We start from the raw sequence: 20,972 nt of genomic DNA, 5'->3' as shown, positions 1-20,972 counted from the left end.
CCATGAGGATATTTCTTAGCACAGAATTTTAAGTCACTAAAGCTAGAATTATCTAAGTGCTAGGTGGTCATCAGTAAAAATTAAAAAGCTAAAAGGAAACAGCAGCATAAGGATTTTAAAGCTTTGTGTATCATGAACCAAAACTGTGTGGAGGAGGAGGGAAAAGAAGACTGATTTACTTGCAACACAGAGCCTTTTCTCTTCAAGTAAAGACACAGTTATGACTCATGTCCATTTTAAGTGCCGAGGAGGGGGAAAAAAAGGGACGCTTCTAATCAAAAGGCTGCAAAAATTATCTCTTCATCAGAATTTTTATAAAAGTCACTGGACTGTATGAAAGCAATTGTTTAATTTGCTGTCCCTACCAGATCAACTGGCATCAAGCCATCCTTGATAGAGCATTGTCACCACACAGAATCTTTAATTTGAAATAAATACAAACTGAGAGGTTCAAAATGGATTTGTCCCTTTGGGACGGACAAACCTGCAGAGTTTATATCCGTCAAAAGAAGGCATGGTGGTTTCATCATGTTTTCCAAGGGGGACAGGTCCCCACGACACTCTGATCTACTTTTTTGCAGGCACAGGTATGTGTCAGACACCTCTATGAAACTGTCATGAGTTAGCAAGGGCGTTAAAGACACCAAAGTATCTATGAGCGTAATGGACAATACGGGGAAAAACTGTGCTTTCTACAATTCACTTAACTATTTAACAAAGGCTAAAGAAGGCAGTACAGTTCTGTAAGTCTGAACATCAAGCTGTTCAAAAGATTGTTTAACCAGCAGTTCTTAGCCTTCTGCTCTGGTGGATCAAGGGTCCTCATGGGTATTTACTGAGCACCCCTGGCACCACCCTGTGCTGGGCACCTGACAGGGCTGCATATCAAAGTTATATAAAACGCATTTTCTGCCCTGAGTGAGTTCACAGTCTAGTAGGGGTGGTGAGACATGGACAGAAGTACCCCACCTCCGGGCTCCCACCTCCCAGGCTGGGCTGGAGCGCTGGACGCAACACACACGCGCAAAGGAGAAAAGTGGACAGTGACGAAGTCAGGTGAGCGGGCGTAAATGACACCTGACATCAGACTCCTGGGTCCTCAAGCGCTTTTCACCATCCTCCCAACCAGGGAGAAAATTAAAAGAGCGAAATGAAACACTGGGGAATAAGCTTTCATCCTGTAGGGCTGAGTTTGGGGGCCCCGAACCACTGCCCGGTCTCGGAACGTCTCGCCCTCCCGGAAGCCCCCATCTCCAGGACACCCACCTTCCAGCGCCGACCCGGCCGCAGGGCCCGCGGGGCCGCAGGGGAACAGGGCTCCAGCCGCAGCGAAGGGCTTCTGCGCGGGCAGCACGGCCGCGTCCGCCTCGCCGGTGGCCAAGAAGCGGGGCCGCGCAGGCAGCGAAGTGGGCGGAGGGCACGCGCACTCGGGGGGCAGCAGCGACGTGAGGCCGTGCACCACATGGAACTTGGGGAGGTCGAAGGGCCGCCGGTAGTGGGGGCCGGGTTGGTCCCCATCGCGGGCCGGCGCCCCGACCCTTGGCCGCTTGGGGAGCGGCTCGTCCGGCTCGGCGCCGCGGCCGCAGTAGTAGTCCCGGGCCGGTGGCGCCCAGAGGCCGTCATTCCTGGGGGTGTGGTCACTGCAGCCATTGAGGGCGCCGCCTGGGACAGGCTGCGCCGGGGCCCCGGCAGGAGGCTGAGGCTTGGGCTTGGGCTCCAGCCGCTTGGCTTTATCCGCGGCCGGGGTCGCGCTGGCTTTGGCGAACATCTCGGAAGGCGGCTGCCGGGCCGCGGCCCCCGGCCCCCCGAGGCTCTGCGGCGGCCGGTGGGACTTCAGGTTGCTGGGGGCTAAAGTGCTGGAGTCGATCCCTGAAGTCAGAGGGGCTTTGCCGGGCCCCGGGGGGTTGGGCTTCGCTTTCTCGGACGGCAGGGATCTGGGCTGCGCTGGGAAGGCGGGCCTGGGCTTGGGCTTGTAGGGATTCGACAGGGGAGGCACATCTTTCCCCAGTAAAGCTGGGGGGCATCCGGTCCGTCGACTTCGAAGCAGAGACTTGTTCCGACAGTTTCTGTGGCTGTCTGGATTGTACTTATGCTCCAGTCTCTGGTGCATCGTTAGAACCTCTGGATAAAATGTCTTGAAGGTGCAGAACGGGCAGGTGGTACTCGTGGTCACACTTTTACCCAAAGAAGCTGCCGGGCAGCAGTGGGAAGCCCCGAGGGATAAGTTTAAGGGCTTCTCCTGACAGTTGGCATCGACCTCCGCTTTCTTCTCTCTGTGGCCGACCTGGACGTGATGGGCCGCCCGGCCGTCTGGGTGAGGGGCCACGTCCACTTCTGTTCTGCAGGTGAGGTTGTGTGCCTGAGGTTCAACTGACGACCTCTTTTTTAACACGTCCAAATAAGCAGGGGCAGGACTTTTGCTGTGTTTATCGGCACTGTCGTCAGCTGCGTTTTTACTGAAATCCTGAGTATCTTTGTGTTCTGCTAAGAGGACAGCACTGCCCAGAATGTTCTGAAAGGCAGGGGCCATCCCCTTCAGTTGCTTTGCAGGTGAGCTGCCTTTAACATCTTTGGCACCATCAAAACATCTTTTCTGATTTTTGGTTTGCGCACTGTCAGCGGTTAGAAGTGCATCTTCCGTCTCCTGGTTTTTCCCCTCGTTCCTGACTTCAGCAGCAGCATCGGTCTGCTTGTCCTTGTGATGTCTCTCCAGGTGATACCGCAGAGAGGTCTTCTGGGCTGCAGCATAGTCACAAAATTCACATTTGTATGGTTTTTCACCTAAAACAAGAAATGTCACTCTATTACAGAAGTTTATGAAAGGCATCGAAACAAATAAGACAGAGAAAATGGGGTCCTTTCCTTTTCCCTTCTTGTCTATTAATCTTCACATCCAGGATCTGTCATGAGTTGTCTGCTTCATCGCCCTTTCTACCCCAAATATTTGAAGACGTGAACACGTCTTTAATTTAAAAAATTAAAAAGCACACTTTAAAATTATCTCAGAATATCTGAACAACACAACAACAACAACAAAAATCAGACACAGAACTACATCATAATCCTCTCAACTAATACATGCTGTAAACAAATCTAAGAAGTTCCTTACCTGTATGTGTTCTGAGATGAATATTGAGGTAATAATTTGAACGGAAAAACTTTCCACAATAACTACATTCTCTTGAGGATGTAAGATGCTTTATTTTTCCTCCATCATCATTTTTATCTTAAAACAGAAACAAAAATAATTCATGTAAGAAGATGGCTCAAGTATGTGAACAGGGCGAGCTGACTTAAAGATTCTTGATAGAAACATTTTTGGAAAGCATAAAATAATTTTTATATTAGGTACTGGCTAAAAACGTGCCAAATGTTGCTTTGAGGTTGCCTGCAGTATTAAAGCAAGTGTGCATCAGTTTTTTTCTGAGCACAGCAGAGTTCACCGTTAAAGATTCAGTTCTTCATCTACCTCGATCACAGGAGCATTTAATAGACTGAAACCAACGGGCAGCTGTCCGCTCTCCCAACAAGTCTGAGACACGCAGAACCTGGCAAACTCAAGCTGGACCTGCACACAGGCTGGAATATCCAGATTCTTCAGAATAAGTAATTTAGAAAACCGAGCCAATACAAATCACCGACTTTCCCAACCACCAGAGGAAAAGCTTTTTATCTTAAGCTTAAGCAAGTTACCACTAGAGGGCAGTGAGCACATCTTTACAGAAAATAAAAAAGCTTGGCCCTGGGCAAACACCTAGGAAAGTTTGTCAAAATTTAGCAACGTTTTTGGAAAGCAGGTTGTATTACCCACAAGCACTCACACGGGCTAAATGTACCTGACAACTCAAAATCTGTCCCCAAATGACCCGGGGTTGAACTTTAAACTTCACTGTCTGCGGCCTGATCAGAACAGGGGAGTAAATGAAGGTCCTGGGGGGGCCACTAATGAGAGGAGGACACAGCAGCCCTCCCAGACAGCCGTGCTGCAGTTAAAGTACCGGCTTGCCATATATGGGCGTAAGTTTTAGATGAACCTCCTCTTATATTATTAAATTATGTCATATTACATGAATCACAATATGACTACAACATAAGTCGGGTCATCTCTTTAAATTTAGCATAACTTGTCCTTTTGCCTTGAAAAACTGTAATTCCCTACTAAATGGCCTCTTCCTGGCTCCTTCCACATTCCGCAGTCTAGATTATAGATTTCACTGATTTTAAAAAGCAACTTGTAAGTAAACCACGGTGAGCCTCCAGGTACAATAAAGACGGGACTATATAGGGAATTCCCTGGCGGTCCAGTAGTTAGGACTCCACATTTTCACTGCCGAGGGCCCAGGTTCAATCCCTAGTCGGGGAACGAGGCACGGCCAAAAAAAAAAAAAGACAGGACTATAAAATCTCTGTCACCCCTAAACTTCCCTGAAGACAATGTAGCCACCTCTAAACCTCCAGACACTCTAAGACAGCAGAGACAACCCTTGATCTAAAAAGGTGTCATGAAGACTTTTAAAAATAATTTACATGAACAACTATTATTAAAGCTATTTATAGCTTAAAGTTGAAAACAATAAAGATAAATTATTTACTCTGCTTTTTGATCTTAAAAGTAAATCTAAAGAAAGCCAGGCTGATAGTACATAACAATAAAATAAATCTAGACTGGAAGACATCATAATATTAATTCATGAAAGTCCATTCCCTAACGTAGAATGCCCAGCTCTCTTTCTGACAATCACACCCAACTCTGTAGCTGGGCTTGCACCTCACTGCAATTTCCTACTTCCAGCTATGTGTCAGGATTTACGGTATGTTGCATCATATCCCAAACGTTATGAAACGCCTTTATTCTAACACAAAGGGCATGAAACGTCCACATCTACCTGGTTCCTGCTCCTTCAGCACCACCTGTGATTTTGCTTGTGCTGCCCTTTAAAGGACTTTTTATAAATAGGCAGTTGAAATCATCCTTGGGAGGTGGAAGACAAGGGTCAATGAACCAATTTTGTAAATAGGGAAATCAGGGCAAAGAAAGGTTAAGCAACACGAAATGGGTCACAGAACAAGGCAGTGGTAGAACCAGACTCAACGCAAGTCTTGGCGCTCCCAACTATCATGGGCTATTCTATCTGCCTGCCGACTGGGCCCAAGTTTTCCACCCAGTTCTGCCCACACCACCTACTGGCAGAATGTGACCGGCTAGCTCATTTCTTTCAGGGCACCGGGGCATCTATCTCACAGGCCTAATTACCTCCCCATTACTGCAGGCCCACGAACAGCACTGCCACTAAGAGGAATCACTTAGAAAACTGGAGGGTTGGTTTAAAGTCATGTTTATGATGTCATTAAGACACCATAATGTGTTTTCTAGATTTCTGAAAAATGAAGATTGTAAGCATGCTAAATGCTAGGTTTCCTGTCTCCCAGGAAACTCTAAACATGCTAAATATTTGATATGAAAACTGCTGCTCTCACACCCATCCTGGGATCAGAAAAAGAACTGGGCACCAGCTTCAGAGAAGATGTATTATCTGGTCACATTCACCCTGGATCTCACACACAGGGTTCTTAGAGACATCAACACACAGTCAAGTTACAATGCAAGAGGTCAGCATGTTTAAACCCAAGACCAGTCTGTAAACGATACCGTTTCTCTAAGACTAATTCATGATCTCATCATTCCTGTGTTGATTATGCAGGGGTTTATTCAGTGTTCTCCAGCAGCAGAATCCTCTGTTCAAACAAAATGTTATTAAATGGGTAGAGAAGCTGTGGTTTACGTGAAGACGGGCACGATCTGAACCACAGGTGGAATCCTCTGCCCTAGATGACGCCCACTGGGACTCAAGAGATAGGTCAACAGGACCTCAGCGATGGCTTCCGTTTCCCATAAATGCCATCAGTACATTAGAATTTTGACTGAGCAAGTGAGATCTTTACATCATCTTTGGTGTGTTCACATTCTCTTTACTTTACAAATTGTTTCAGTGAATGAGCTATGAATGAATACTTGCCCCCAGACACAAAGGATAGGGGACCAGGCAGCACCAAATGGCCTAATACTCTTTCTCTGATTGACAACCATTCCCAGTACTGATCTGTGTCCACAGATATCCGTTTGGAATAAACGTGTGAAAGCTGGCCCTTGACAGAAAGGGAAGTGCACTGCATATAAGGAGAACTTGTTTTTATAGATTAAGATCAGAAATGCTGGGAAACTGTAAGGGAAGGCCAGCATCTCTCAACTCTGACACTACTGGTACGGGGGTGGAGGGGGGGGGCCTGCCCTGTGCCTGGGAGGATGTGTAGTGCATCCCAGGCCTCCACTTACTGGGTGCCAGCGGCACACACACCAACACAGTGGTGACGACCAAAACTGTCTCCAGACAGTGCCAGATGTCCACTGCGGGCAAAATTGCCCCAGCGAAGCAGTGCCGATGCACAAGGTAAAATCATGTGTGTCCTGGGACTTCCCTGGTGGCGCAGTGGTTAAGAATCTGCCTGCCAATGCAGGGGACACGGGTTCGAGCCCCAGTTCAGGAAGATCCCACATGCCGTGGAGCAGCTAAGCCCGCGAACCACAACTACTGAGGCTGCGCTCTAGAGCCCGCGAGCCACAACTACTGAGCCCGCGTGCCTAGAGCCCATGCTCCACAACAAGAGAAGCCACCGTGATGAGAAGCCCGCACACTGCAACCAAGAGTAGCCTCCGCTCGCCCAACTAGAGAAAGCCCGTGCGCAGCAACAAAGACCCAACGAAGATCCAACGCAGCCAAAAATTAATTTAAAAGATTGGTTTAAAAAAAATGAAATAATGTGTCTCTTGTTAGCAAAGTATGAAATCACATCACTCTTAGAACAGGAAGAAACCTCGATAAGCCTTATAACTCCACCCTACTGTTACAGAAATGAGAAAGTGAAGGCCCCGAGAGGCTAAGAGACTTACAACAGGGGGATGACACCAGAAACTGCCGGCACTCAAACCCACCTCCCCACCCTGATAACCGGCTAGTGTCCTCTGGCACCAAGCAGAGGAGGGACAGTGCACCACCCAGCAGCTTACCCAAGTGGAGCCCTTCTGGAAGCCCATCCTCGGACCCGTCTTCAGAGCCACCTTCTCGATCGATGGCTCCGTTCTCCTCCAGGGTCGGGGGCAGGTCCGGAGAACAGGTGCTCGGCTGCCTGCCGTCCACTGACATGGGTGGTGACTCGGCATCGGCCCTACGGTCCTTCTTGTGCACCCGGGAGTGCAGGACCAGCTGGTGGTAGGTTCTGAAGGCTTTGCCACACTCGGAGCAATGCGTCGGCTTCTCTTTGTTACTGGCTAACTTGGGGTCTGCGTCCACGGAAGGCACTTCACCGGCGGGGTGTCTGGGCTTCTCCTTATCTTGTGAGAGACCTGGACAACCGCTTTTACTTGTCTTGGACTTTCCGGAACCTTCGGGATGGCTCTTATTCGCATTCCAAATTTCCCCCAGCTCTTCTTTGTCTGAACAGGACTCATCGTTGTCGGTGCTCCCCTCCTGGCCCGGCTGCTCCTTCACCTCTCGGCACACAGCGACCTTCCCTTTGGTGGCCAGCTGCCAGGCTTGGTAGGTGGTGAACGGGTCCAGCTGAGGTATCCATTTGGCCGGCTTCTTCACGACCTCAGGGTGAGACCTGGGTCTTAGGTTTAAGAACTGCAGCAACTCTTCCCCCGGAGACGGCATTCCCTCCTGCTGCGTGTCTGTCTGTGAGCTGCGGGTACCGGAAGCAGTGTCTTTGGTGTGCATCTTCCTGTGATCAATGAGACTTTCTTTATTTGGAAACAGAAAGCCACAAACCATGCAGATCTTGTAAGGAGATGAGACGCTCTCAGCTGCGTGCTCCTGCACCACCTCGTTGATGGTCACCGGGCTCTCCAGGCCTGGCTGTGGTCTGCTCTTGGCCCCCGATTTGCCAGTGTGCGTTCGCATGTGATTCTTCAGAAACCAGGGCTCCTTGAATCTTCTGCCACACACATTACACCCGTAAGTGAAAGAGTCCTTGTGTTTCTTCATGTGGATCTCAACGTCGAAGGCGGCTCGAAACGTCTGCCCACACACTTCACAGCAAAGTTCTTCGTTTTCCTTGCAATTCTTATCCTTTGGAGGTTCTGTTCTCACCTGAACTTTATCAAGAGGACTGAGATACTCTGCTTCAACACGCAGAACGGCGGGCTCACAGAGGATAGGCCGATGTTGCATTAAGACGTGTTTATTGAGGTCTTCCGAATGTGTGAAGGTCTGACTGCAAAACATGCAGTCCAAGGGCATATACCCTTCTATTTGGATTATGTTTTTCTCCTGCGTGGCTCTGAAAGGAACAGCGGCGGTCCCTTTTATTGTCATGGCATCATCGATCTCCATTTGGGTGCCAAGAGAATTGCCAATAACTTCTGGTCCATCCATATACATCAAGAGGGATTGAGTTGGCATGTTTCCTGTCTCTTGAGGATTGTATATAAAATTAGAATCTGGGTGAGGAATCTCTGGAGTTGGAATAAGGCCACTTGTAAAGACTTGTCACTCACAGGCCCAGCAGCCCGAGGCTTCAAAACTAGAGCAAGTATGTTATGAAAATTCAAAAGAAAGTGTATATTCCTCTGACTTCTTATCTTCAGAAGTCTCAGAAAGCTTAGTGATAAAAACAATCACTGGATCTTTCCACAAACCAGGCAGACAGACCCCCCAGTGCTTGGATTCAGAGATGAGTCAGCACAAAGCATTAGTTCTCTTTGTCTTCATCAAGTGAGTGATTCAGTTGAGCAAGAAGTCAATTCCAGCAACCTGGAGACAAGGGATTTCCAAAACCTAGAGGAAAAAAAAATAGAAACGGCTATAGCTCCAGTCAGAGAAAAAGAGAAGGCTGGCCGATGACTCACAGTGGTCCTTCCCACGAAGCACAGAATGTACCTAATTCAGCTGCTTCACTTTTAACTAATACAGCGCATCCTGTTAAAGTGCTCGTTAATTAAATCATTAGCATTTTATCCAGTCAGTACCCTTATCAAACTGCCAGAAATTCATGCAGTTAAACTGAAAACCTGGTGCTTTAATGATTTACATCTAAAATGTAAAGTTTCAGGACAGAAATTGTCAACTTCAGCTGAGTATGTTTTAACTGCCATTAAAATGCACATGTGTATCCTTACAAACAACCTGTATAAGTATAGAGACTATAAGAATTGTAAAAAAATAACAATAAAAGCACTTTAGGTAAAATTTCAAAAGCCAGAGTTTCAAACTGTCTTACAGACAAATCATACAAGAAACACAAATGCCTAAAAGCACACTCAAAGATTACCCATACATAAGTCAACAACATAAGCACAAGAAAATGGGACCCTTTCCTAAAATCCCCATTCAAGAAACACACCTCAGAACCGCTGCTCCTCCTGGCAAAGCAGAACCTTGATATTGATGTATTTTGGTTCACTGGATATTCTGGCCTTCATTCCACTGCCCAAATCCCAGTTTGCTTTTAACAGCGTCAGGCAGGGTAGGGCTTCCTTGTCCAAACAACAAATATACACAAAGCTACTCTGTGAATGTACACATTTAAAGTAAAATCCTCAACGTAGCTGGTTTGACATGGCTTAGTGTTTCATCAGAAAATAGATCCTCTAATTTCTAATCCACCTTTCACATATGCACTGGCCAGGTAAAAAAGGCATGCGTTGATTTAACTCTACAGGGTCCGATTTAGAAGCTAATTTTCACTCTTGGAGAAGAATTAACCTCTAAAGCCAACACCCTCCACCTTTACAGCAAGCACAGGAATTGTTTTTAAATAGTCCCAACTCCTTTAACTGAAGTCAGTTAATTCTACCCAAGAAAACAAAAAGACATGCAAACTATTCCCACCACAGTCAACGTTATATTAAAAAAACACACACAACTTTCCTTCTCTCCACTTCCTCAAAGAGCAAGGAAGGGCCTGTAGGCTCAGAGGAGGAGGAAACATTTCTTCCACTCTTTACGCTCAGAGAAAGAAAATTCTCATACTCCCTGTTATCTTTAGTTTTGAGTAAACTAGATCTTTAACATTAAGCTTTTCTAAATAAGACTGCAGATCAAAGTTTAGGGTACAGAAAGAGTGGACTAAAGTGTTTTATCTTAATTTCTTAGGCTTTTACTGCAATCACAGTGGAGGATAAACACATGGGCTGGCTACCAGCTGCTGGGTAGGACAGAACAGAACACTCCAGAGACCTGAGTTCCAGTCCTGGCCAAGTCACAACCTTAAAGCTGGCACCACTACATACCTTACCTTTCTCTGTCTACTTAATGAGGGTGGTTAAATTACAGGACCACTTGCCAGGTTCCAAAACTCTGTGGTCCTGGGGTTAGATCTACATTTATGGATAGACATACTCAAAAGGATATTTAATGATTATGCTAATCAAGATGTTAAATGATATTTGGATCTGTGATTGATAATTCGGGTTTCTGTGTAGTCATTTACTCATTCAACAAATATTTAATGAGTGCTAGTGTCCCAGGTAATATTTTAACTGAAGAAAGTAACAGCACACACTCTAGAAAAGCAGTTCTCAAACCCGACAACACTGTTTTCACTGGCCAACAGCTGAATGAGAAAGAGAAAAACTGCTCAATGAGCTCTACAAAGCTATGTGAATTAATTCCAATCTGAATAAAGATTGTCCTTTATTTGAGGTCCTTTCTACTTTTTGATGCCAAAATACCCTTTTCATAAAACAAAAGAGTGGCAATAGCAGGCTTTTTTTTTTTTTTAATGTCCTAATTTGGCAAAATCAAAGTCCCCCAGGTCAGACCTCAACATAATTTTTTTCTTTTTTTATAAGAAATTTGACTAGTCTGTGACATTTTTAAGTTTGGGGGAACTCCACTTTTCTATAAATAATCTTTCCCCAAAAGACACCAATCCTAAACTCAGTATCTGGATCAAACATGATGTGGGTACATCCCTATTATTTCCCACATGGGGTAACAGCATATACTGGAGATTCCTGTCTTAGAAAGATAGTTTAGTTTCAACCCTATCTCTGAAATGTTAAGTATCTGGGTGAAGTAAGTCATCATCAGCTTCCAACACAAGACCTAAGGGAGTGGTAAAGGAGGGTAGTGGGAAAAACCTTCGGAGAAAGAAGAGCTTCAGTTTTGCCCAAGAGGGTGAACAGGAGGGAGGGAAGGATGTCCCAGGCCAGGGAATCTTGGGGTGCAGTCAGCTGGGGAAGAAGACCCTCCCAGGCAAAACCCAAGGACTTCTTCCTCCAGGGAAGTTTCTGGGACAGATTCTGATGGTCATTAACTGTGCCCAGCTGTCCCCAGCACTAGGGTCACAAGCAATCCTTACTATTCTCTATTCCCCCAAAAGATACGAAAACTATGGGCCACTCCCTTTAAAGTAAGATCCCAGGGGCAGAGATCCTGTCGGCCTGGCTCACTGCTGCCCCCCAGTGCCTAGAAAGGGTCCCTGGCACAGGGTGAGGCTCTCAAGAAGCACTACATAATCAGTACAGGTAGAGAAGGAGTGCGTGTATTTTTGGCCACAGTCACCAACCGTAACTGACTTGATATTAAAATTAACTTGAATGTTCATCAAGACTTCTACACAGCTATCTGAGGCTGCCACCTAATTGCCATTTTCTGCAATGTTAAGAGTATAATAAAAAATGAATCATATATAATCATACCATAAAGTTAACTAGTAGAAGCAAAACTGCATCACTTGGCTTTATAACCACTCTCCTTATTGACCTACCAAACCCAAAATGCAGGGCCCGCTAGGGACATCTCTCTGAGCAAATACCCTCAACTCGACTTAGAAAACTAAATGCAGACAAAACACTTCCTTAAACTATACATCAATAACTACACTCAAAATCAGTCTGCTCAACAAAAATCAAAAATCTTTATAGAGTGCCTGTAATAATAAAGACTTTAATAATAACAGAACTTAAGGAAACCAGACATCGTAACCTAATTACTGGTAACAGCCACAGATCACCATTCCAACTGAAGGAAGTGCGCACACACAGGCTCCCCAGCACTTTCGGCGTTTCCATGTATGGAGCACACGGACGCCAACAGGACGCCAATGGCACTGCTGATAAAGTGAATTGTCTGTCTCGACAAAGAACTGGAGATGGAGGGGGCAGGGAAGACGTTATAAACCAACACCTACAGTCTAACTGCTTTTAGTTTGAAGAAAAGTGAGCATTCTCAACACACTCAGCTTATTGAAAGGCGCTCAGCAAAAATGTTTTTCAACGTCTAAAACAAGTTTTCTTAACCTTTACTCAGGTTAATGACAGCACTTGACCATCAGCCAGACACACCTAAGGCACCTAAGGCAAGAGGTTATTCAGTATAACCTAATATTTTGAGCGAATACTAGGGTTTAATTTATATTGTGATCACTGAAGTAGATACTTTTTTTTAATTCACCACAACATAAGCTTTGAAAAGAACAGAAGCCATAACTGCTACAACCACCTGAAATATAAGTCTGGTGTTCTTTAGGTCATTTATCTCTCTTTAAAGCAGATATTCATCTGTGAGTAAATTTACTATGAATTCTGCCAATACCTATCGACCTTGAAATTAGCAAATATTGATACTACCCAGTATACAACACTTAATGAAAAGCACCATAATTTGTGCTTAAGCACAGTAAATTAGAGGTGAATGCCACCTTGCTGACAATGTTAATTTGGAAATACTGTTCTTAATGTACAGCTGTACTCAAACTGTCGCCTTTAGAGACCCCACATCCCTACCTCGGCTGAACAGGTTATCTGACATGTCTTGGCATGGAATATTTATTACCATAGTATGGAGCAATAAGGTATTCAAGGCCCTCAAAACCTGTCAAAAACACTTAAAAATTATATTTATAGTCAAGTAATTTGCAGTATTCCTACAAATCTACTCCCCCTACCACCACCCAAGTTACCTAAGCGTCCAAATAAATGATCACTAAAACATTCAGTCTAAACAAACTACTAGTCTCCGGCCAATTCATTTGTATCCTTTAAACTTCAAAATCATCTCCAAGATGTGGTTAGGAAACTGCCGGTTTTTCTATAAGTTTCCCTTCTCTATTTTGCACATACTATTTTTTCCTTAATCTGACAAGTGAAGAGAACTCTACAAAGTAATCTACAGTGGCAATCAAAACCTACAACTTTAAATCCTTCAACACTATTGCAAGGAAATCACCAAGGTCACACCCACTGAGCAGATGGCCAACCCAACTTTCCTAACATAGCTGTGGAAAGATGTTTAAAAGTTAAGCGAGAGAGAAAGACTAAAATATTCGAAGTTTACATTCAACATTACAATCTATTCGAAAGCAAATGATTGTTCAAAGGCAAAGCTTGGGAAGATCCGATGGGAAAAAGGCTCATTTTCTTGAAATTCTGTGTAGGTGCTCGGTGCTACATGGGATTAGAGACCAAAGTAGGATAAAAATATATTCCTACTAGCATATTTCAGCATCATGATTAAGAACTCTGCCTGATTCCTCCTAAATTAATTAAGCTTGATAAACAATCTTAATATGAACTTAAAACACCACATATTAAGTTTTAGTTTTATCAATATTAACAGATACTGTGGCCTGTAAACTGGCTTTTAAAAATTCCATCTTGACGTGATAAAAAGAATTATAAGGGAAATTAATTGTTTTAATTTTTACTTAAGCAAGATTAAGCACACTGCTATCGTGAGTTTCTATTATTGCCACTTAACCAGTACTACCTTAAGTATTTTGCAAAGATTTTGGACAGGACTAACTTCAGAGAGATTTCAACAAACTAAAAAAAAAAAAACTACCTGTGTTCTTTAACTCTCTACAAAGAAAACACTGCACACACACACACGTGTGTATATGTATTTGTATATCTGTGTGTATATAACACACACAGATATACAAATCACTATAACCATATTACCCATTACCCTACACAACTACACCTCTTTTTCCACAGTGCCTAATGGTGAGTGTTCTTAATTATAGCCAATTTAACCAACTTCAGATTATATATAAACAAGGGCAATGCCTTTTAAGGCATGAGATCTTTCTCTAGCCACATTTAAATATTCCCCTCCCCATCTCTGTTGAGTAAATACTAAAGCTGTATGTCTGGCTCTTTCAAGTCACCTATTTGCTCTCAAAAATAAGAAAAAAAAGTCTCCCTTCAATTAATACAATCACTGCTCAGTAGACTTATATACTGAACTGAAAAGAACTTATCCACTAATTTAAAAAACACAAAAACACTTCTTCTGGTATAATTGAACTGTTCTGAGGTTATCCTGATTTGTTACAGGTAGGAAATATAAAAACAAGTGTTCTTCCTAATGCTGACTCAGGAACAATACATATGTGGACTCTCAATTTCCAGTCCATAGAACTATATTTTAAATTCAGAAGGTTCCCCGACACACTAGAAACTAATGAACACCAACACACAAAACATTACACGAACCCGTTAAAAAACTAGCAGCTCACTCCAGGACTGCTCTCCCACAGCAAGTGGAGGGCCGTACAGGCCAAGAGCAACTCTGGTAAAGCTCGAGGACAAAGGGTAAAGAATTAAACTAATTCTCTCATACAACTTATTAAGCTGTCTTTTCGGGTTTAGTAATTTTATTTCTCAACTTTATCACAAAATTACCAAACTGGCCCCAAATTTCCAGTAACTCAGTTATGTTGTTACCCTGGGCAGGAAGTTATGGGGATGTTCAGAAGAGTCCGTCAACAAATGTTCAAATATCACGTGTTCTAATGAGCATTCCAACCCGAAGCGTAAATGAGCAACGTGTGGTGGCACCTGGCTGACAGGGGCTGCCCCTCTATTTATCGGGAAGATAGATTTATACAAGAATTGAGCTTACTTATCAATAGCTGCCGGTTTCAGGAAAGGATGGTCCCTGTCCTCCCACTTCCTCAAAGTCAGATTTCTATCTGCCCTCATGGTCTCAATTCCCAATCCTTTGCCCTACATACCACTGCAAATTTGCCTAACCATAGTATCAGTTGGAGAAAAATAATCCAGGTCACCTTACTGCCAAAAGTCAACATTTCACTAACATTTCAGAAGGTTTTATACTGCCCCCAAATGAGGCCATTCAGCTATGATGATCAAGCTTCCCTCCCGCAGATTTAAGAAATTTCCTGCTGTCTTTGTGTAACTCATTCTTTCTTCCACGTGCATTTAAACTAGTCAGCACCCCTCCCCCAAAGATCTGAAGATGAGGCATACAAATCAAGACTCTTCCACTGTCACGACTTTCATTTACATGCTGTAACTAAACTCTTCACTATTTAGAGTATCTAATATGATTGGATTCCTCTAATTCCACTTCAGTGGCTGTTCTGTAAATACCTTCCAGGTTTTTTTTTTATTCTGCAGCACACCTCAGCAATTTGAAAACTACTCAGTATATTCCAAATAAAGTCATTTAACTTAAAATCTCCTTACATTTATTTTATTCTACAGGAATGAATACTCATCAGTTTATCCAACTGTCTCATGTGTTTCATTCTTACTGTGTAATTCTGAAGTTTGAAAATACATAGCCATTGTTCAGTTCTTTGACTTCACCTTTCCAATTCATCTATTAAACACACAATTAAACTGAAATTAGAAATGAACCATTTAAAACAAGTCATACCCAGCAACCTAGAAAACGCTTACAGGCCATAGTGGCATCTGTGAGCTGGAATGATCTGAATTGACTTTTCTTTTTTTTTTTTTTTTTTTTTTTGAGCAAATGGAAACAAAGCTTCATGTAAAATGTAAAAAAGGTCCAATCATTTATAGTCTTAAGAGAGATAAAAGTCTACCTTTTTTTTAAAGTAGTAGACTGTAAGCAGTAAAGAATCATTAAAACTACTCAAAAGTTCTTATCAACCAATATCATGTTTGCCACAACTGTGAGAAAAGAATGTAATTTTACAAAGTGGGAAAACAGCACATCTTTTGGGACCCCTGAGGCTCTAATCAAGCGTATCAGAATTAAGAGTGCTCTGGGTTGGCAAAGCAACCCTGCTGTGGCAAAAACAGGCCATTTCATCATAAATGTTGTTAAAAGAGAGAGAAGTGATTAGCATTTATCTGAAATGAGGAGACAGAGGGACTCTGTCCTTGCCAGGCCATTATATTCCTTAATTATTTCATCAGTTTGTAAGTGACTTGATGACTGGGTCTTATTTCCAGATTTCCTCTTGAAAAGGACCACTGGAAGGGGTTTTTATTAAAACAGGGGCCGCTATTCCTCCCTGAAGTTCCACTGCCAAAAATGGAGGATTATTAAGAGAACGCAGACCAACCTCCACCTTAAACCTTTACTGGGAAAGTCAAAACCTTCACCCCTCCCTCTTCCTCCCCTACTTGGAAGAAAAAAAAAACAACCAAGCTGTTATCTAAATCGATTCTTCAGGACAAAGGAGCAAAACATTTTCTACAAGTTTTATCTGAGTGGTGTATTAGTTCCTTTTTTTGATTAAGAAGTGAAAGGGAATAATATGAACCCAAGACAACTACTAAACTTCGATCTCACAAGTTATTAAAAACACACAGCAAAGGTCAAACGGCAGTGTTAGACGGTGTTGTGAAGATAAAAGGACTGAAAGAAGTTGGACACGAAAGAAAAAAGTCTGTGTCCTTTACCTAGAAAAGTCAGAATCTTCCCCTACTCCCTCCTCCAGCATGCAAAATCAATGTGCAATTCTAAAGGAGCAGCCTCCCTCGTCTCGCCAAATAATTAAAATTCCAAACAATCGGATTATTAACCCTATTCTACCAAACAAGTCAAATAAATGATAAATTTTGCCTGTAGCTATTGACAACTGAATTTTTAAATAAGTCCCTGCCTCTGGAATTCAGGATTTATATAACTGATTTAAAATGGCAGCAATGTGGGGTGGGGGTCGACTTCCACTAAAACACCAGGATTAAACACACACACACACACACACACACACACACACACACGCACTACTACAGTCTTCAGAATACTAAACAAAACAGTATCTAAAATAAACAGGACTTCTCAGAAAAAGTCATCTACCATTAAGGACACACCTTAAAAGTTCTTAGCACACATTAACTAAGCAAGCACAAACTAGTGGTTTGACTGTTACACTTTTCAGACAAAAAGCAATTTGGTTATTGCTCTACACTTGTCACTACTGCGCTAAAGGCTTTTTAGAAAATCTAGATCTATTACTCATTCTCAAAGTATTACAAAATTCACTATTTTAAGTCTTATTTGCTATCAATCAATCCCCCCATCCATTCCAGGGGGGAAAAAGTACAGTCGAAAACATTTTAAATGTACTTCTTGACACATACAAAAGAGAAGGTAAAGGCCTCCTAAGGACCCCTACCTAGTGGCCAGGCCTGGCTGGCAGCTGCTGTTACCCTGCCTTTTCTTTTGTTGGGCTTAATCTCATGTCAACTCATTCAACCAACTCAAAAGCGATGAAGACATAATTGAATCAACCTGAACTAAATCAGACCTAGGCTTCTTAAAACATACACCTTAATGATTCCAAACGATCTAGAAAACTAGGAAACCTGCTCGTTTGCACGGTGGTCAATAACATAGGACCCCAGACCGGCCAAAGAACCACTGCACCCGCCTGTCTTTAATACACGTGAAGGAATGTTCAAGCTTAACGCTCCAAGCCCTATAGGCTGATCCAGAAAGATAAATTGAGGCTCAAGGAATTTCAAAGGGGAACAACACAGCAAAGCCTCAAACTCTGAAGTGACTATCCTTTTCTTGGAAAAAGCAACAAAATGAGAGGAAAAAAAAGTTCACACTGCTCCAAGTGTGAACAAGCTGCTTGGGGTCCCAGAAGTGGCCACTGGTGGCCCTCTCCTGCTCTCTTTAATAAGCCCTGGGGGGAAACTGCCTACCCCCACCCACCCCACCCCCACCCACCCGCCCAAGAATGCGGCTTCCCGTCCTCGGTGGCCCTACCCTGAATCCTAAAATGTGGGCTCCAACCCGGGACTTGAACTTCTATTCCGATCCCCGGGGCGCAGGTACCGCGGCCTGCGCACCCCGCAGGCCAGGTCTTGCCCCCTCGGAGCAAGACCGCCCGGGCCATCCCAAATCCAGCCTCCCGGGGCCCCCAGCAGCGCCCTCCTCCCCCTCTCCCTCCCCATTCCGTGCGGCTCGCATTTTGGGGCCAAATCAAGAGTGAAGAGGGCTCTACATCTGAAACTGAGCGGTCTCGCCACTCAGCGCCTCCTGGCAGAAACTTCCCTTTTAAAAAAAAAGAAGAAACACTTTTAGGCTAACATTTCAATCCCTCCTGCCCTTTAGAGTTCCTAGTTCTGCTTCCAGCTGGCTTTGCGTTTCCCACTAGAATTGAGTGATATATTCTTAAAGCATTTAAGGGTTATTAAAAAAAAAAGTTAAAAAAATATTTTAAAATTAAAGGGGGGAAAAACCCTTATCACACATCCAGGAAACGCAGCCCGGTGCACCGCCTGCTCAGGGGTGGGCAGAGGACCGGGGCTCCCGGGGACGGATTTGGGGGCGCCCGGAGGGCTGGCTGGGGTGCGCGGCCGGGTCCGCGGCAAGGCCAAGCCCCTCCCTTGGCCCCTGTAGACGCGCCCTCCGCCCGGCCCGTGCGGACGGTCCCGGCCATTGTTTGCGGGGGATGCCTGTTAGGACGCATTGTTTTGGCTGTTTCCAACTTGCCCCGGCCCCTCTCGGGCCATAGCAGGGGACCCCGCGCCGGCCCGCTCCCCTCCGCCCGCGCCCCACGGCAGAGTTGGCAAACGGGGAGACCTGCCCGGCGGAGCCACCCAACTTTTCAGAAACAGCCCCCCACGCAGCCCCCGAGCTCCCTCCGGCGGGCCCCTGGCTCCCGACCCAGGGAACGGGGCACTTCTCCGCCCCCAAAACATCTAGACTGTTTCCCAGAGTAAGTGTGATGGTCAAACACAGTCTGTGCACACCGGGGGCTCGCCCGACACCTTCTCGCCAGTGGAATCGCTCAGAAGCCAGGAGGGGAGGGGGCGCCCTAGAGGAGCGAAATAGAGAGTAGGAATGGTGGGGCGGGGGGGCCGGCGGGGCGGGGGAACCGTCCGGGGAGGGGACGAGATAACGAGCACGGGAAACTCGAGGGCGGGCTCGGGGGACGCCGGAGGGGCGAGACGAGGAGCCCCCTGGGGCCCCGCGGGGGCGGGGGGCGCGCCCCCTTTACCTGCGGCTCCGGCTCCTCGGCCATTTCCTCGCTCGGCGGCGGCCGGGACTGAACTGACACCACACGAGCGAGCCGAGGTTTGAATGAGGAGGGAGCAGGCTAGGAGGGGAGGGGGCGGGGAAGGCAAGAGGGAGGGGAGGCGACGGGGAGTTTCTCTCGGCCTTTTGTGCGGACACCTCCCGGATTCCGCGCCCGCACCGGCCCCCCAAAAGAGACTGGGGGCCACTGCGCGAGAGGCGAGGCCATCCCCCAGGGCGCCTCGGGGCTTCGCGCCTTAAAGACCCCCCCAAAAGGAGCGTCCCCCACCCCCACCCCCGCCTGGAGGATTTGGGGGCCGGGCTCACCTCAGGCGCGGGGCTAAGGTGAGCGGGGCGGGGGTGCTCACGGGGGTCAAAGGCGCGGGCGCCCCCTACTCGTCTGCGCGAGGACAGTGCAGGCGCGGGGGGTCCCTAGAGCCGCCGGGGCGCGGCGCGTCAGGCGCAGGGGGACTGTTCGGTCAGAAAGTGCTCAGGGAGCAGCTGTTGCGCCCTCCCTCGGCCCGGCCGCTCGGAGACGCCCCGCCTCCTGCCTTCACCGGCCGCCCGGCCACGCCCTCTGCCACGCCCCCACACCCACGTGATCTGCGCAGGCGCGCCCCTGCCCCGCCCACCGCCACGGACCCCCGCCTCCCGGACGCGAGCGAGCGGCCGAGCGCGCGCACTCCCTGTTCTCGCCCTGCCACTCCCGCGCACGCGCGCGCCTTTCACCACCCCCACACCCCCCGCCTCCCGCCATCCGGCTTCACGTGGCCCGCGCGCGCCCCGGCGGTTCCAGTGACAGGTACGCGGGGAGGGGGGCCACGAGGGCAGCGCGCAAGCGCAGTTCCAGGCCTCTGCCTCGCCGCTTCCCCCTCCCATGCAAGGTGTGCCCAGGCGAGGGGAGGGGCTGGTCGCCCGAACTCGTGGGTCATCCTGCATTACCAACAAACGAAAAGCCTTTACCCCCATTTGGGTAGGTTAGAAGGCAACTGTGCACAAACAACATTTTTTCAGATTTTCTTCAAGCATGAGAAAGGTCGATAAGATAAGATGATTAAAATATTTTTTAAATTAGTATCTCCGTAAAGCTACTTTTAGTTGTTCCTATTTTTCTGAAAGGGCTGAGCTTGCGCTGCTATAACTTGAGGTTTCTAAACTTGGCCTAGATGCCAAGAATCCACTTGGCTTTGATAGAAATCCACGTGGATGAAACCAGGCTTAAAACTGGAGGAAAAAAAAAACAAAACTAGCCTTCCCCCTCCCCTTAATTGAAAGCGTTTCGCAACTATTCTTTTTATTTGCTCACTAAAAAAGAAAAGGTTATGATTCCGAAGGCCAGTGATATTCCCCCATTTTAAGTAAGCCCCAAGGAGGAACCAGAGAAGCAACAATCATATCCACCAAGTTCTCTGCCCCAAGATGCAAACGAATGCAAAAGTAAAGGGTGCTACGTTGTCACCACAAAATAGCCAAGTTTGTTTTGTTGTGTTTTTTTATTGGCCTTTGGTGTGTCCAAAATGGAAAAACTTAAAACATATCAAGAAAGGCCCTTAAAGTATATTTTTAATAAATCAGGACAAAAAAAGCCCTACATAAATGCTCTGCTGGTGAGCAGTGCAATCCTTAGTAAGTAGGAAATGGAACTTGAGAGACAGTTTCTCAGCAAAGGGGAAGAATTTGCCAAGTGTGATGTTTTGCTGTCATTTTATATAT

General features: G+C 45.9%; 1 protein-coding gene across 6 annotated transcripts in view; it reads right to left on the bottom strand.

Moving 5' to 3' along the window:
- Positions 1-20,972, bottom strand: part of ZNF217 (zinc finger protein 217) — a 43,223-nt gene that overhangs the window by 7,532 nt on the left and 14,719 nt on the right. For 3 of the 6 annotated variants that reach the window (XM_029221047.1, XM_029221043.1, XM_029221044.1), the window contains 3 exons: positions 7,067-8,834; positions 3,110-3,226; positions 1,267-2,781 (listed from right to left, as the gene is read on the bottom strand). In XM_029221047.1, coding sequence (XP_029076880.1) covers positions 1,267-2,781; positions 3,110-3,226; positions 7,067-8,459 — 3,025 coding nt within the window. In that variant the 5' untranslated portion in view covers positions 8,460-8,834. Of the gene's footprint in view, positions 1-1,266; positions 2,782-3,109; positions 3,227-7,066; positions 8,835-19,242; positions 19,459-19,586; positions 19,791-20,972 lie in introns of those variants that run through there. The other 3 variants (XM_029221049.1, XM_029221048.1, XM_029221050.1) reach the window with 3 other exon arrangements.

The sequence above is a fragment of the Monodon monoceros genome, unplaced genomic scaffold (genome assembly GCF_005190385.1).
Source record: "Monodon monoceros isolate NGI ecotype Baffin Bay Population unplaced genomic scaffold, NGI_Narwhal_1 Super_Scaffold_13, whole genome shotgun sequence".
Taxonomy (NCBI): domain Eukaryota; kingdom Metazoa; phylum Chordata; class Mammalia; order Artiodactyla; family Monodontidae; genus Monodon; species Monodon monoceros.
The sequence above is the reverse complement of the archived record's forward strand: the minus strand, read 5'-3'. Positions and strand labels throughout refer to the sequence as shown.